The sequence below is a fragment of the Sinocyclocheilus anshuiensis genome, unplaced genomic scaffold (genome assembly GCF_001515605.1).
Source record: "Sinocyclocheilus anshuiensis isolate Anshui unplaced genomic scaffold, SAMN03320099.WGS_v1.1 scaffold732, whole genome shotgun sequence".
Taxonomy (NCBI): Eukaryota; Metazoa; Chordata; class Actinopteri; order Cypriniformes; family Cyprinidae; genus Sinocyclocheilus; species Sinocyclocheilus anshuiensis.
The window spans coordinates 14834-30656 of record NW_015554133.1 but is presented as its reverse complement, the minus strand read 5'-3'; the positions used below and the strand labels follow the sequence as shown (position 1 = coordinate 30656).

Below are 15823 nucleotides of genomic sequence, written 5' to 3'. Positions count from 1 at the left end.
TGGAGCTTAGTGTGACTGGATAAACAGGTCGTTATTTAAATATGAATGACATACCTTTTCCTTTGAGGAGGTTCAGGTGTGGCAACTTACAATAATGCAGTCAGAGGTAAAACTGTCACAGGCCCATCTACATATAGCCTACCCATTCATGTTTTAAAAACAGTTTCAGACTGATGCAATTGCACAAAAGCCACTCAATGCTAGAGTCTCACTACAGATTCTCTGAAGGTGGGTGGGCGGACCGGTTTTACCTGAAACAGCTGAGACAGTACGAAAGTGAAAGAAAATGAAAACGCTCCGGGAAGTATTTAATCTTTTCGTCTGTGTAATATTATCAAGATTCAGTAAGTAATGTTGTTTATAACTGACCATAGTTTTTTGCATCATATTTTAGATGATATTGAAAGTTGAGTTCTTTTCAATAATCTTGTAATCGTTATGGGTTGCATAACAAGTGCTTCCTCAAGCGCTTCAGAACATGTACAGGTTAAGCAAACATTGAATTAGACTGTATCCACAAATCCATTTCTTTGCTGAAGTATCCTAATGTTAAAGACAAGGCTGAAGTAGCAGCCACAATTTCATTTAGGACCTGTTAGGAAACAAACTAATACACTATTGCATTGAGGTTATCGTTTTCATTGTAAAAAAACTTGTTTTGTTCACTTTTAGATGTTTTAGATGAGTATGTTTTGACCATAGTTTTTTGCATCATATTTTAGATGATATTGAAAGTTGAGTTCTTTTCAATAATCTTGTAATCGTTATGGGTTGCATAACAAGTGCTTCCTCAAGCGCTTCAGAACATGTACAGGTTAAGCAAACATTGAATTAGACTGTATCCACAAATCCATTTCTTTGCTGAAGTATCCTAATGTTAAAGACAAGGCTGAAGTAGCAGCCACAATTTTATTTAGGACCTGTTAGGAAACAAGCTAATACACTATTGCATCGAGGTTATCGTTTTCATTGTAAAAAACTTGTTTTGTTCACTTTTAGATGTTTTAGATGAGTATGTTTTAGATGTTTAACCTTGCACCATGATCTTATAAATGTTATTCAGATGCGGTAACTTCTATCATCTATGTTGAGAATGGGAAGAGTGTGACTTTAAATCCAAATGTACAAGGAGATCCTGAAGACATTTTGTGGACATTCAATGGAAACAAGGTGGCTGAACATGATTTGAACGAATTTCAAGAGTATGGTCAATTCAGAGGAAGATCAGAGATTCAAATCACTACTGGGCAGCTCACTGTTCTTCGCATGACCAGCCAGGACAGTGGGATTTATTGGTCTGCAATACAGATCGATGGAAAGCTGCAAAATTCTGAAAATGAAGTTCAAGTTATTGGTAAGTGACTTTTTGCAATGGAGAATGAAAAAAGACACCAATATTGTTGGTTAGTAATGTTGGCCTGGCTGGCATATCCGCATACTCATGCTGCTCGCCATTAAAGCACAGCTGGTGAAGCTGGATAACCAATAAAATCCTGCTGGTTAAGCTAGATAAGGACACTAGCATGCAAAATACTGTACCAACTATGCTGGTTTTTCAAGAGCCTGAGATGCTGCCATATTCTGTTGATGAATGTAATGAATCACATTGTGATGGTATAAACATGGTTTAAACAATAAAAGTATTTCTAGACTTTCCAATAAGTCACTTTTTTAACCAATGCAAAATAAGCAGCAGCAATAATACTATTAATAGTATTACTTCTACTACTACTAATAATAATATCAAGCTGGACTTCTATGTATGACAAAAGAATGCAACAAAACATAATGGGTATTTCTGAGAATTTTATGCTAAATAAATATCATTAACCATCTTAAGCCCAGCAAGTCTACTAGTTGGTAAATGTTTCAAACATTTCAGCATCTTGTAGCCATGTTATTTAGCTTGAGCGTGTTTTATAAAAAAGTATTTTTCCCGTATTCTCCATGTTTCCATCAGATGCTGTGCAGGAGCCTAATGTGACCTGTATACTGAACAATATTACAGAATCAAAAATACTATTCTGCTCCGTTTCATCTCAGTTCCAAACAACATTTGAATGGACTGGATCAAATTCAATACAACACTCTGGGCAAGAACTTCATATCAGCAAGGAGGAGAAACCTGATTCAGTCTTTACTTGCACTGTGAAAAATGAAGTTAGCCTAAAGAGCACCAGTTTTGCTTTGAAAGACTGCCTCACAGGTCAACTTCATGCACATTACAATAACTGCTGGCTGAAGTATAGTGTTTATGATGAATCTGAGTTACGATTATTTGTTGTTATATTCTTGTAATTATGTATTCAACAAACAGATGAGAATATCAATCTACCAGTTATTTTAGCCATCATTTGTGCTATTATCGGGGTGATCACAATGGCTGTTGCCTTTTACTTCATTTGCCAAAGACGAAATAAGGGTAAGACATATAGGTGTTCATAACCTCAAAATATGTATATGATATGGCTTTGAGTTTCCCAGATGTGCAACAATAATGACATAGTTTTCGCCAGTTAGATTCAAGAAGATCTGTGGGGCCAGTTGCATAAACTTAGCCACCATCTTAAGACTGTGTCTTAAGAACTAGTTTGACCAACTAGCAGTTGCCAAAGGGGTAATCAGTCTTACTTTTCCAATACAAATAAGAACAATCTACCTTTTCATAACTGAATTAAAAAAGTTATGACCAGTCTTGAAGAGAAAAAAGCAGGTGACTAACTTTTTAAGACTAGTCTAAAGAGTTTATGCAACCGGTCCCTGGAGTTAAAAAGTAGTCTTTATTTTGTGCTCTTTGATTTGCATTTTAATTGATGCTCTACAAATGTTATTCATTAATTATCTTCTGTGTCATTTAGCTAAATATAGCACACAACAAAATGTGATAGAAATGTGTGGATTCTCAGAGACAGAAGCACAAGGTAAGTTTAAAATCACAACTTTTCTCTACTTTGGAGTTTTGAATCTGAGTGTTCAGACCTGTGAAGCTCTGGTTGACATGCAGCATATATACCTACTTGTCTATTTAATGGCAGTGCATAGTTACCATTTTTAAGCTTAAAAAAAAAAAGGTGCAAAAGTGTCAAATAAACAAATCTCATGTGATAGTTAGGTTCACATATATTTGGACACAGGCACAATTTTTATTATTTTAGCTGTTGACCAATGACCCAAAACACACAGCAAAAGCAACCCAGGAGTTTACCCAGAAGGTAAAAAGTGGAATATTCTGCAATGACCGAGTCAATCTCCTGATCTCAACCCGACTGAGCGGCATTTCACTCGCTGAAGACAAAACTAAAGGCAGAAAGAGCCACAAACACACAACAACTGAAGTCAGCTGCAGTAAAGACCTGGCAAAGCATCCCAAAGGAGAAACCCAGTCTCTGCTGATGTCCATGAGTTCCAGACTTAAGGCAGTCATTGCCTGCAAAGGATTCTCAACAAAATAATAAAAACGAACATTTTATTGATTATATTTATTTGTCCAATTACATTTGAGCCCCTGAAAATGGGGGGACGGTGTATAAAATGGTTGTAGTTCCTAAGCGTTTTATGTTATATTTTTGTTCAACCCCTTGAATTAAAGCTTAAAGAGAGGCAGTCCTTCTCTCTATGCGTCCTGGGAGCAGGGAAGACAGAGGTGAGTGTAACACCTGAGAATGACACAACCAGAACCCAGGACACAAAACAATCTACTCACAACAAGAACTAGACGGAAGAGGAATATAAAGGAAAGGGTAATAAGCAACAGGTGGGGTAGAGGCAGCCAGTGACCCGCGCAGCCCCACTGCCAGATCAGCGCTGATTGCACTGATCACAAGCTGCCGAAAAAGACATGACACACAGACAGCAGAGGGAGCCAGAGGGCACCCTGACCCGTGACATCTGGTGGCACACAGAGCCAAAATTATGAAAATTTTGTCAGTGACCAAATATTTATGGACCTAACTGTATGTGCCATTATAGTGTTTTAACAGAGTTTGGCACATATGTACAAATAAAAAACAAAATGCAAATCCTGAGGTTAATGTCTCTGTTGGCCTCTGGTTGTCTGGTGATAGTCAGAATGACAGTCCTTGTGTACAAAAGTAATTAATTAGAACCTCAATTAATTATGTTATTCATAATAAATAGAAATAATAAAATCTATATTCAATTCTTTGGCATTTACCATGCAACCAAAGGGGAGCTGTCTGTGTCTTTGCATGTATAATCCATGAAGTGGGTCTCATTTCATTTTGTTCCTTTATTAAATAATTTCTACAGGTGAAGATGTTAACCAGGCTCTCAGAAACGATCATGTTTCAGAGGACAATGCAGAACAGGATACAAATGAAGATGGAGATGAGTCTGAAAACAATGAAGAAACAATGGGTGATTATAAATGTACTAAGTACAAAGTTGTAAGCAAGAGCGTGTAGTTTTGGATAAAAAAAAATTCTGATCAGTCTGGAATTTTAAATATACATGACATGCACAAGGGCTGTCAAGCAAAAATGTTTTCAAATACCAACTGGGCCTGTGTGAAATATTTGCCCCTGTAGTTAGGCCTACTAATTCCTACATCTATGAAACTGCATTCACAATGGGATTCAGCTGGACTACACAAACAGACTGTCACACCCCTGTGGACTGTCTATTGTGGTTTCTCCCTCTGTGTCCTTATTTGGTTGTTCCTGTTCTCATTATTAGTTAATCACCTCATTGTGCTCACCTGTCTGCCCCTTGTTATCCACCCTATATCAGTTCCTGTCCATTGTTCCAGTTTGTCAGTTATTGTGAATGTTACCAGCCCGCCATGCGTTCATGAGGCTCCAGTGTCGGCTCCAGCCCCAGGACTCACTCCAGTGCCAGCTCCTCCAAAGTGCTTTGCTGTGCTTGCTCCTCCAGAGCGCCCTCCAGTGCCAGCACCCCGTGAGCGCTGCCTTGATCCTGTCGAGCCTAGGAAGGGCTCTCGATCCCCTGTCGAGCCTCGGAATGGCTCTCGATCCCCAATTCAGCCCAGGAAGGGCTCCTGATCCCCAGTTAAGCCCGGCCCCCCTCCCTGATGATACTGTTACGGCGCGGGATGCGCCTTCTGGGAGGGGGGGCGATCTGTCACACCCCTGTGGACTGTCTATTGTGGTTTCTCCCTCTGTGTCCTTATTTGGTTGTTCCTGTTCTCATTATTAGTTAGTCACCTCATTGTGCTCACCTGTCTGCCCCTCGTTATCCTCCCTATATCAGTTCCTGTCCATTGTGTTCCAGTTTGTCAGTTATTGTGAATGTTACCCTGTGCGTGTGCTCCTATTGTGAAGTTCTTAAAGTGTTCTTGTATCCTGCATGCTCTTCGTCCTGACTGTTCTCTGGCACAGCAAGACTGTGACACAGACCTGATTACTGCCAGCCCTGTTCAATTAAATCAACACTTAAAAACAATTGTATCTACAGCATAAATTTGATTAACGTTGATTGAAGATTTTACACAGTAACACACATATAGCAGGAATCCAAGGAGAGCTGTCTGTTTCTTTGCATGTTTTAACCATGAACTGCGTATCATTTCATTTTCTTTTCTTTTTCATTTTTAAAGATGAAGATGTTAACCAGGCCCTCAAAAACAATCATGTTGCAGAGAACTATAAAAAACAGGACATAAATGAAGATGGAGCTGAGTCTGAGAAAAATGAAGAAGAATAGATGGATGATAATGAATCTGGTAAGTGCAATGTTGTAAGCAACAACATGCAGGCTTGGATTAAAAAATACCCCTATGGTTGATCAGATGGGAACTTTAAACAAAATATACAAGATTTGCAAGGGATGTAGATAATCATCAGCTATAACAGAAAAATAAATAAATATTTCAGACACATCTACAAAGGCAGTGTATTCCTTAAAAAATAATATAACATTGAGGGATCTTTTTGATTTGATATCACAGCACTGCAAGTAGACCCACCCCCCACACCAGGTCTTAATACAGTGCTGTGAAAAAAAGTTTGCTCCAATCATGATTTCTCATGTTTCTGTGTGTATCATACTAAATTTTATCAGAAATAAAAACAAAATTCAAAATGTATTAAAGCTGCAAGCAGCGATGAAAGGGCCTTTGCACCCGGGCTCACCGCCACCCGGTGGCCATCGGAAAACAGCGAATGGTGGGCAATATGCTTTTAAAGTGAAAAAAATTGGAGGGATATGTAAAGTAATTTATATGTGCCAAACTTCCTTCTGCCAGCTGGTGGTGCTATGACTGTAACTGAATATTGGCATGTAGATGTCTTCAGGTCATGACTCTTACCTTTTAAGAGCTAAGAGCTTATTTTTGGGCAGATTAGACATTTTTCTTTTTGCTTTTAGCTTTTCACTGACCCTTAAAATAGTGCTGCAGCTATGGCATCAAAACCCAGGAAGATAAATTCACCATGGGTTCTCTCGAGATATTCATATGGGTCTTTACAATGGGGTTTTTCAATTCATGAGTAAAATAAGATAAACATAACTTGATCATACTTGGACATTTTCTTGTGAAATGTACAAAAAAAAATCTCTCAAGGAAATCCATGAATATATATATATTTTTTCATAAAAGTTATACATTTAGCTTTGATGAAATGATACTCAAAGAATGCACACATTTATATTTGTTTGTTTTAACAGTAGAATAGAGTGAGAAATGGGGTAAAGCACATACAGATATTTTTATGTTGAGAAACTGCCATTCCACAATACGGAATGAAATTTTCCCACTTTAGTATTTACTGTACTTGACGGGAACAAATTTGTGAAACTCAGCAGAATGAACTGTAGCTATTGTTTTGTGACCAAACTACTTTTTTGTGTTCTAGGCCAAGACCTTTACGGTTATGAAGAGAATAATCAGGAAATTAGTAAAGCCCAAGACCTCACTGGACCCTCACAAGACAGGAATATCAACAAGTTTAACAAGTTAAAGGGGTCATATGATGCAATTTCAAGTTTTCCTTTCTCTTTGGAATGTTACAAGCTGTTCGTGCATAGATAAGATCCCTAAAGTTGCAAAGACTAAAGTCTCAAACCCAAAGAGATATTCTTTATAAAAGTTAAGACTCGTCCACGCCCTCCTAAAATGCCTCGTTTAAACACGCCCCCACATGTCTACGTCACTGTGTTGGAAGATTTGCATAACACCGCCTAAATGTTCACGCAAAGAAAGAATGAGTAACTTTGATTCTCGCTGTAGTATTGATGCTGCCGCCGCCGCTGCCGCCATGTCGTGGAGATGCTGTGTTTCATTGTAAAAGCGAAACTACTTTGTTTGGCCTTCCAAAATTAGACACAACTAGAAATCAGTGGTTAAGTTGTATTTACAACACTGTTCCAGAACAGGTCAATTGAAATATTCAGATGTGTGCAGCGCATTTTACTGAGGACTGTTTCTTGATCCTGGGAAGGCTGTGCACAAAGGCTGTTTCTATAAAGTGTTGCAGTTCCAACTTTGCAAGCACAGTCTGGTGCTTCTGACTCACAGCCTGTAAGTACGTCTTCATATTTAAAGAATTTGCCACTGATGATTCAAACGCGAGTTTTGAGCAGTGTAGAGTAGCGTTTGTAGTTTGTCATTTCTCCGATCACAAATGCAGACATGGTTTTATGTTTACGCGGCGTGATGCGCAATGCAACACGTAAAAAGACAGTGTAAGTCATTATAATCAGTAATTATGTCCCCACTGGATACAACAAATGCCTTGTTTGTAATGGGTTTTATTGTTTTTGTCTCGTCGCGCCAGGACATGGCATCACAGTATGGGAAGGGGCGTAACATTTCCGTCACGAGCTTGAGGTATTCGGCCAATCACAATGCACTGGATAGCTGGCCAATCACTACTTTTTCTAAGTTTGCCATCTGAACATACACCCCAAAAAATATTAGAAATATATTTATTAGAAAATAAATGATTACTCTGTCTCCTATTTGTGTTTTCCTTATAGCATGGTCAAATTTGTCTGTAAGCATATTTTGGTGTCTTTGTATAGTCTCACCCAACAGTTTTTTTTAATCATTCTTTTTAACATCTTTTTTTTAAATAATTTTTTTAATAATTCTACAAATTTAACTTGTGATAAAATCTATAACCTAAGAGGTAAAGTTTGTTACAACAAAGTTGAGTACTACAGCCATATAGTGGCTATTGATATTTTTGACATTTTTATACCATCATTGGTATTTGAGGTTTTGGCTGCCTGAACTTACTGGAATTATTTATTTTATTTATTTTATATATATGGTGAACGTGATTTCACCAAGTACAACATGTTCTTGGATCAACATCTTTGTTGATCCTGGAACAACATTCCAATCAAGCAATCAGAATCGAGGGATACATTTTCAAGAAATGTCAGTTTTAGGCTTACAATCGGGGTTAGATGCTTCTACACCCTTGTTATTCACCTATCATTTCCCTCTGATTTTAGGAATAAATTATGGGTAGGGTTAGGTTTAGGGGTAGGTATTGGGTCAGGTCTTTATTTTTGGACAGAAATGTTGATCCAGGATCAACAAAAGATGTTGATCCAGGAACACGTCTTATTTGGCAAAATCACGGCGACACCATATATATATATATATATATATATATAAGCATACTTTACATACAAATATGGTACTTTTAGAGGTAAATAAACAGCAAAAAAAAAAAAAAGTCACAAAATTACAGAAATTGATAGTATTTCTTTTAATCTTAGACAGTGATATAACTTAAAAAAAAAACAGGTTAATGTCCATTCATTGTGCATTTACTAATGTTAACAGATCCAACTTTTCTATTAGTAAATGCTGTACTTACTAAGATTAATAAATGCTGTATAAGTATTGCTCATGTTAACTTATAATAGTTTACTGATGTTAACAAATGAAACCTTGTTGTGAAGTGTTACCAAAATAACTTATATTTGAATCTTGCCGTGGTCATGGCTTTCAAGATGATTCTCCACTGTGTATGCTAATGTTCAAAAAGGACTGTTTATCTCAATTAAACTACTTATTTATCATGACAGACATATAAACCACCCCATTCAGACAACCAATGTGTCACAAGAAATAGTGTCCTCCTAAATGAGTACAAGTACTATAACACATCAAGAATTAAAGAACTCCTGAAGACAGACTTGCACAATATTCTTTATTTTTATAAAAGTCAAAAGGTACACCGGTGGTACTGTATGTGCAATTTCACTAACATCTTAAAAAGGTCTTAGACAAGAGTTCCATAGATGTGAGAACAAGTCATTCTTCCTTGATACTGACTGCAATTGCAACCTTAAAAAGGTAACAATTCTTGCTAAAAAGACTTTAAAAACAGTCATGTTAATTAAGCACTTAAGTGATCTAGACCAAGCAACTTAATTACAAGAGAACCATTTACAGTCAACTATTGTTTCTCATTCCAGAACGAAGCAACCTGGCTTCAGTCTCAGTCCGTTTCCTCCTCAGACTTCGATTCGGAAACAAGAGTGTAATTTCTTTAATATGTGAATGACAAAGAAACAATCATGTTTAATTGTAACTGATACTCACCCTCTTCAGCATTTTTCAGCCACTCCACAAATTTCTTCATCTGCTCCAGGAAGACACTCTTTCCTTTGGCTAGGTGAGCTTCAGTATACCACTTAAGAACAGCCTCTTCACTCAAAATATCCACTAAAGGAAGAGTTTAAATTATCAGAAAAGTTTTTTTAGCGACAATCCTAATTAAACCTCTCTAGAATCAAAGATTCAGCATTTCAGAAATTCAACCTTTACAGAGCAGCAAAACAATCTTCTGGAAGGCTTTCATGAAGTGGATGTTGTCATAACAGTACTCTTGAACTCTCAGCAGCAGAGTGAGCTCAGACAGGCCCTGTGTGGTGAAGGCCTTCAGAAGGGGGCTGTGTTGCTGAGAAAGAGAAACCGAACCAAAAGTCAGGAATTAAGTTGGTCATAATACCAACAAGGCCATTGGTATTGACTGATAAAAACAATGAAAAAGCAAATTGGTTCTCAGTGACTAAAACAAGGTTTAGGCATGTTAACTTGTTAAACCCAGTGGAGTCTAAAAGCTATGGTTATTTTCTTCCATGCTCAACGCTTACCTTCAAGTGTTTAATGGCTTGTTCAGTGACCAGTTCCTCTTTATTATTCCATTCCACTGAGCTCATGACACTGGTCCACATGATACCAATCATCATCTGCTCAGAGATGCCACTCTTCTTCATTTCTTCCTTGCCATACGCAATGATCTACATGACAAAGCAGAGATTGACAATAGCTCAGTCTTGAATCACAACATAACTTGGTTCAGAATTGACACAAGTAGAAGGGTCTTCACATACCTCTTTTAAAGAAACCCCTTGAGACATCTGCTCTTGGAGCTCTTTCTGAAGCTGCTTGCGAGCTCCTAACGACTGCTGGTTGCATGCAAAATCAGAGAGGTCCTTAAGCCCAGCATCAATGAAGTATTTTGAGAAGTGGTCACAGCTTCGCTTGTTCACTGGAAACAGCTCCTGCAACAGAAGAGACAATGACAGGCTATGGGTAGAGGTTAACCATAATAGACGAGTCAGCATTAAATTGCACAGGTTCACTCATGCTATCAATGCAATAAGACTCACCATCAACCTGTTGTCCATGCCAACCTTACGCAGCCCGGCAGCCACAGAGTTAATGTCCTTCTCATTGATCCACGTTTTAAACAGCTTCACAGCAAAGGCCGGAGACACACCTATTTAAAGTAACACCACATTTAGTATAAAAACAAGGAAATCAGAAAAAAGCTTAGCATGACCAAGTTGTCATTAAAGAGGCTGCTAAGGATTTAAGCTGATAGGCTACCATTAGCCAGTAAAATGCCTGTGAGCATGGCAAGCTTGTTACGCTCAGACTCACTGAACCCTTTTAAAAACAGGAGCAGCTGGGAGGGAAAAAAAAGTCACTTTGATTTTTAACTCAAGTTAAAGTGTTATAGGCTGAGATTTTAGGTCCAAATTACCTTTTTAATCTCCTTTTCAAAACCTTTCTCCAGGTACTTGTAACGCCGGATTAACTTGTTAAAAACCTAAAAATCAGGCAAGATTAAGAGTTAATTTGATAATATTAACTCCATCAGACCCCATTTTTATCTTTAGACCCTGTTCTGGAAGCATATTGCTAATAGACCTACTAAGAAACTTTAAATACCTGAGCATATGCTTTCATGGTCTTAACATCTTCTGGTGCTGTGAAGAGACAGAAGTTAGTCCGAGTCATGTCGGCAAATAAGGCACCTCCCGGAGCTAATGGGAACAGAGTCAAATGGAAAAGCTCTAGTTAAACTATGCTTCACAACCGAAACAAAGGAGATCCAAGAACTCCACACCCTCTTACCCAGCATTCCACCAGCCACCAGGATATCAAACAGGGTTTCTGCATAGCGACGATTATCGAGCTTGGCTCCAGAGGAATCTAGGAACTTGGCAACCACCTCTAAATCAGTGCCAGTTTGATTTAATCCTTGTACAATGCTCTCCTGAAACTGTGTAGGGTCAAATCTCTCCTTTTCATCTCTTGAAAAGGAAGGAGGCAGAAGAAAATTAGATGTAGTGTCCAGTAGAGTGCCTGGACCAGGGGTCACAAGGCCTAGGTTTCAGTAACTATACGTTTTAGAGTAAAGGCCAAAAGAACATTCATTAGCTTACTAACATCATTTCAAACATCTACTTAAATTATCTTAATTAGGAAAGCTGAATTATATTCAGCTAATTCTGGAATTTTGTAATGCTGCCAGATATTACACAAAATTCAGCCAAGTAGTAACTACATAGTGAAATGGTGTTTTCAGAACATTTTCAAGGGCATATTGTAAGTAATGGTTCAGGGCAAGCTAGCACATGTGGCACGTCAGTGGCTGTTAAGTTTAACTTCCACTAAGGTATGCGTGACAACTTGCCCCGGTCCCCTTAAAAATAAAAACAAACCTCTCTTTCGAGTCTTAAAACGCTGGCCTGTTAGCGTTGGCTTCCACTGCTTTTGATTTCTCATAAAAGACACCCTAAAAAAAGGAAACAGATAATGTTAACGCAATTCACGTGGGTACAAAACTCAACGTACAGTTGAGAAAGACGGGAAAGGGCCAAAGTTAACGTTACTCTCAACAGGAAAAAAAAACCCCGTCCATTGTGATAGTTGTAACAACTAAAAACTATCGAGAGTAAAACAGAATGAGTGAGAACACGAAAAAACAGGAAAGAAATAAATACCACTGAGTCTTTGATGTTCTTTTCACTGTAAAAAAAATTCCGTAAAATTTACGGTAAAAAAACGGTTAACAGGTTTTTACTGTAGCATTTTTACAGTATTTTACCGTTAAATTCACGGTCATTTTTTACAGTGTACATTTAACAAAGTTTTAGAATTTCATAAACCCTCTCAGCGTTTGACGCTGTTCAGTAACATGGTTCAGAAAGTAGGTTATTCGCTACCACCCATTACTAAACATAAAATACGTTGTAAAATACGATCTCAATAAGAAAAAAAATCTCAATAAGTTTTAAACATGAATCCCTGGGTGAGTTACATTAAAGAAGGTATAAAATAAGCTCACGTTAAACATTTTACAAGACAAATCAACACTTACCGAAATATATGAATAAAGACAACTGGTTCCAAGGAGTAAATCAACCGAATGTATAATCACAAGCACAGCACACTTCACCTCACACAAACTCAGCACGAGTTTGATAAACCTTTAAAAAGGCTGGACTTATTATTTTTTTATTATTATAGTTATTATTATTATTATTTTAATTGACTAGTTTATTGAAATATTTAACAAAATCTATTGGGAAAAAAAAAAAGTTTTGTTGAGTATCATATTTAATACACCAGGTTTATATGGCTCATAATATTGGATAATAATAATAATAATAATAATAATAATAATAATCACTTAAAATGTATGATATTTACATATTGAAACGCGTTTTCTACAAATGTTATTTGTAGGTTTACTTTATTAAAAAAAAAAAAAAAAACTAAGAGGCCTTTGGTAGTAGATTGTGTTTTTTTTAAACAAAGATCTTGTTGATAATTTAGAGGTCTTGGAAATTTATCAGATATAATACAAGGCTTAAATAGGGTTAAAGGTCTCAAAGGAACTTGTGGGTTCCAAGCTCCTTAGAGAACAGGAGGATCCCTAGAGGTTTGTCAGATCAGATGATTCTGTCAGTGAGGTGATCAAGAACCCCAAATGGTGTCTTTCATTTTTATGGTGTAGTGTTTAAATTTAGTCTTAGTCAATTTATATTCGTGCCTATTTAAATAAACAAACAAAACATTTTTTGATAAAATAATGTTCTATAAAGAAACAGTTTGCAGTTTTGTATTTATTAAACTGGTGATCCATAAAATTTTTATTTTTGAACAAACATTCTGTTGTACAGTTAATTCAGTTATCATAAATTTGTCTCAGAAAGTACCCAAATATTTTAAATTCAGGGTAACATAACATAATATGTCACATTATGAGTCAACACCTGGCAAAATATATTGTGTTGTTACGCAACCTTCCCTGGAACAAAATGTCTTTCACAACACTTTGCTGGGTCACATGACTAAGACATGTAAAACTTAATTCCAATAATTGTGTCTGAGGTCACTGAATCAGTCAATTGTGTTTGCCTAACTTTAAACAGAGACAAGGATTCTGCATTTCAGAGCCTGTCAACACTAAATGGATTAATAAAGTTTGAAATTTCCATGTAAGTACTGTATGAACTTGTATATATAAAAATTACTCTCATGGTGCCTACGTATGACTTTTTCATGCAAAACACAGCTAGTTTAAGGCATTTCATGACATTTTGTATGTTGTGTAAACATTCTTGAAAAGACTTGCCCTGTCTTCTTTAGCATTTGTTGTTATTATAAGACTAAGTCGGTATTGTACATGCAGTGTACATCAACCACAAAAGAAAAGCAAATAGCTTACTCAGCATTTTGTTTTCTAGTTTAACAGAACGTTCTGTACATTTAAAAACACACCCAGTGCTTCATGTGTTCTTTGCCATCTTTATTCCCAAAGGCAATAAAATCAGAATGCTCTAATTCATCTGACACGCATGACCACAGACTTTAAACATGACACTTGTTCGGACTTTCTCAGCCGTGTCTTGGGCTCTGTTGCAGTTGTGTGAAAATGAGATGCAGCATCATAGCAGACTTAAACTTTATAGTCATGATAGAGTACCCATCCATGTGTACATATTTACAGTGGTGTGCAAAAGGTTTTGCCCCTGTAAGGATCCACCCGCCAAACCCAAAAAGCGGAATCCAGCGGCCTGGTCGAAGGTTTAATGCGTGTTCGGTCTTTTACTTGCGCTTCTGAATTTATCAAGACTTAGTTTAAATTTTGTCTAGCTCCGTTTTCAATCTGACTCCAATTTCACGTGATCATTAAATTTAGGCAATATTTCTAATCAAAAGCTGATCACAGATATCGATTGTTTATTAATTTAGATATTTGAGTATTCTGTAAATCCCATACTTTCAATTATTCGTTCATCAGGGACCCAATGCCGCTCAGAGATACGCGCCCCGGGTTTGCGGTAAACTCACGCACGCAAACTAGCCAGTCTGATGTTAGTTTGTGCATATTTGTCACACTTGAATGATTCAGATCAAACAAATTTTAATATTACACAAAGATAACCCAAGAAAATACAAAATGCAGTTTTGAAATAATGATTTCATGTATTAAGGGAAAAAAGCTGTCCAAACCTGCCTGGCACTACGTGAAAAGTAATTGCCCCCTAAATCTAATAACTGGTTGCGCCATCAACTGCAATCAAGCGCTTGCGATAACTGCAATGAGTCTTTCACATCGCTGTGGAGGAATTTTGGCCCACTCTTTTTTGCAGAATTGTTTTAATTCAGCCACATTGGAGGGTTTGCGAGCATGAATGGACTTAATGTCTACGCCAGATGTAACGGGACACACACCTTCCAAAAAGTTCAACTTTTGTCTCATCAGTCCACAGAATATTTGCCCAAAAGTCTTGGGGATAATCAAGATATTTTTTGGCAAATGTGAGACGAGCCTTTATGTTCTTTTTGGTCAGCAGTGGCTTTTGCCTTGGAACTCTCCCATGGATGCCGTTTTTACCCAGTCTCTTTCTTATTGTTGAATCATGAGCACTGACCTTAATTGAGGCAAGTGAGGCCTGCAGTTCTTAGATGTTTGTTCTGGGTTCTTTTATGACCTCCTGGATGAGTCATTAGGCGCGTTTCCATTACAGATTTGCGCAAAACTTTGGCGATATTTTATAAATGTCGATAAAAAAGTATTGCGAAATGGCGGCGTTTGCATTAACCAATGTTATGCAACTAAAACGTACATTTTTCCTCTCGTGATGAGTCATGGCAATGGATTTTGGTGGGATTTTGACGGATTTTGGCTATATTTATTCAAAGGAGGCTTATGCGTGTATCTTTACAGAAGCAGCAAAGAGAGCCGCTTCAGAAACCTGCGTGGCGCGGCTGGAATAAACCATAGCCTCTATAAAAACATAAACAAAAGCATTGAGTGGCCGCAATCAGCTTCAGTGACCGTATCAGAGCCACACTGCACCGCAGACGTGTGCAGTGTAAATTGCATTAATAGTAGTGAAAGCCCCTTATACTGGAGCGCGGCCACTTATGAAGTGTTTGTTGGAGGTTATAGTACGTTGAAGAATGATCATATGACTTTTTACATACGCCATGTGACCTGTAAATGCGAAAAAGCCGTTTCCATTGCAGTTTTGCGAATTATTCCTTTTTCGCATTGCCTGAAAAACCACCTCATGC

The 15823-nt window shown here is 37.4% G+C and overlaps 1 protein-coding gene and 1 pseudogene across 1 annotated transcript; one reads left to right on the top strand and one right to left on the bottom strand.

Moving 5' to 3' along the window:
- Window positions 1-21: 21 nt before the first annotated feature.
- On the top strand, window positions 22-6995 carry LOC107670330 (uncharacterized). The gene is made up of 8 exons (XM_016462905.1): window positions 22-344; window positions 1064-1354; window positions 1961-2206; window positions 2318-2422; window positions 2859-2921; window positions 4270-4377; window positions 5576-5701; window positions 6834-6995. Exons 1-7 carry the CDS (start codon window positions 287-289, stop codon window positions 5680-5682), a joined length of 978 nt encoding a protein of 325 aa, XP_016318391.1. The 5' UTR covers window positions 22-286; the 3' UTR covers window positions 5683-5701; window positions 6834-6995.
- A 2493-nt stretch (window positions 6996-9488) lies between these two features.
- On the bottom strand, window positions 9489-12656 carry LOC107670296 (basic leucine zipper and W2 domain-containing protein 1-A-like; annotated as a pseudogene).
- Between the last annotated feature and the right edge of the window lie 3167 nt (window positions 12657-15823).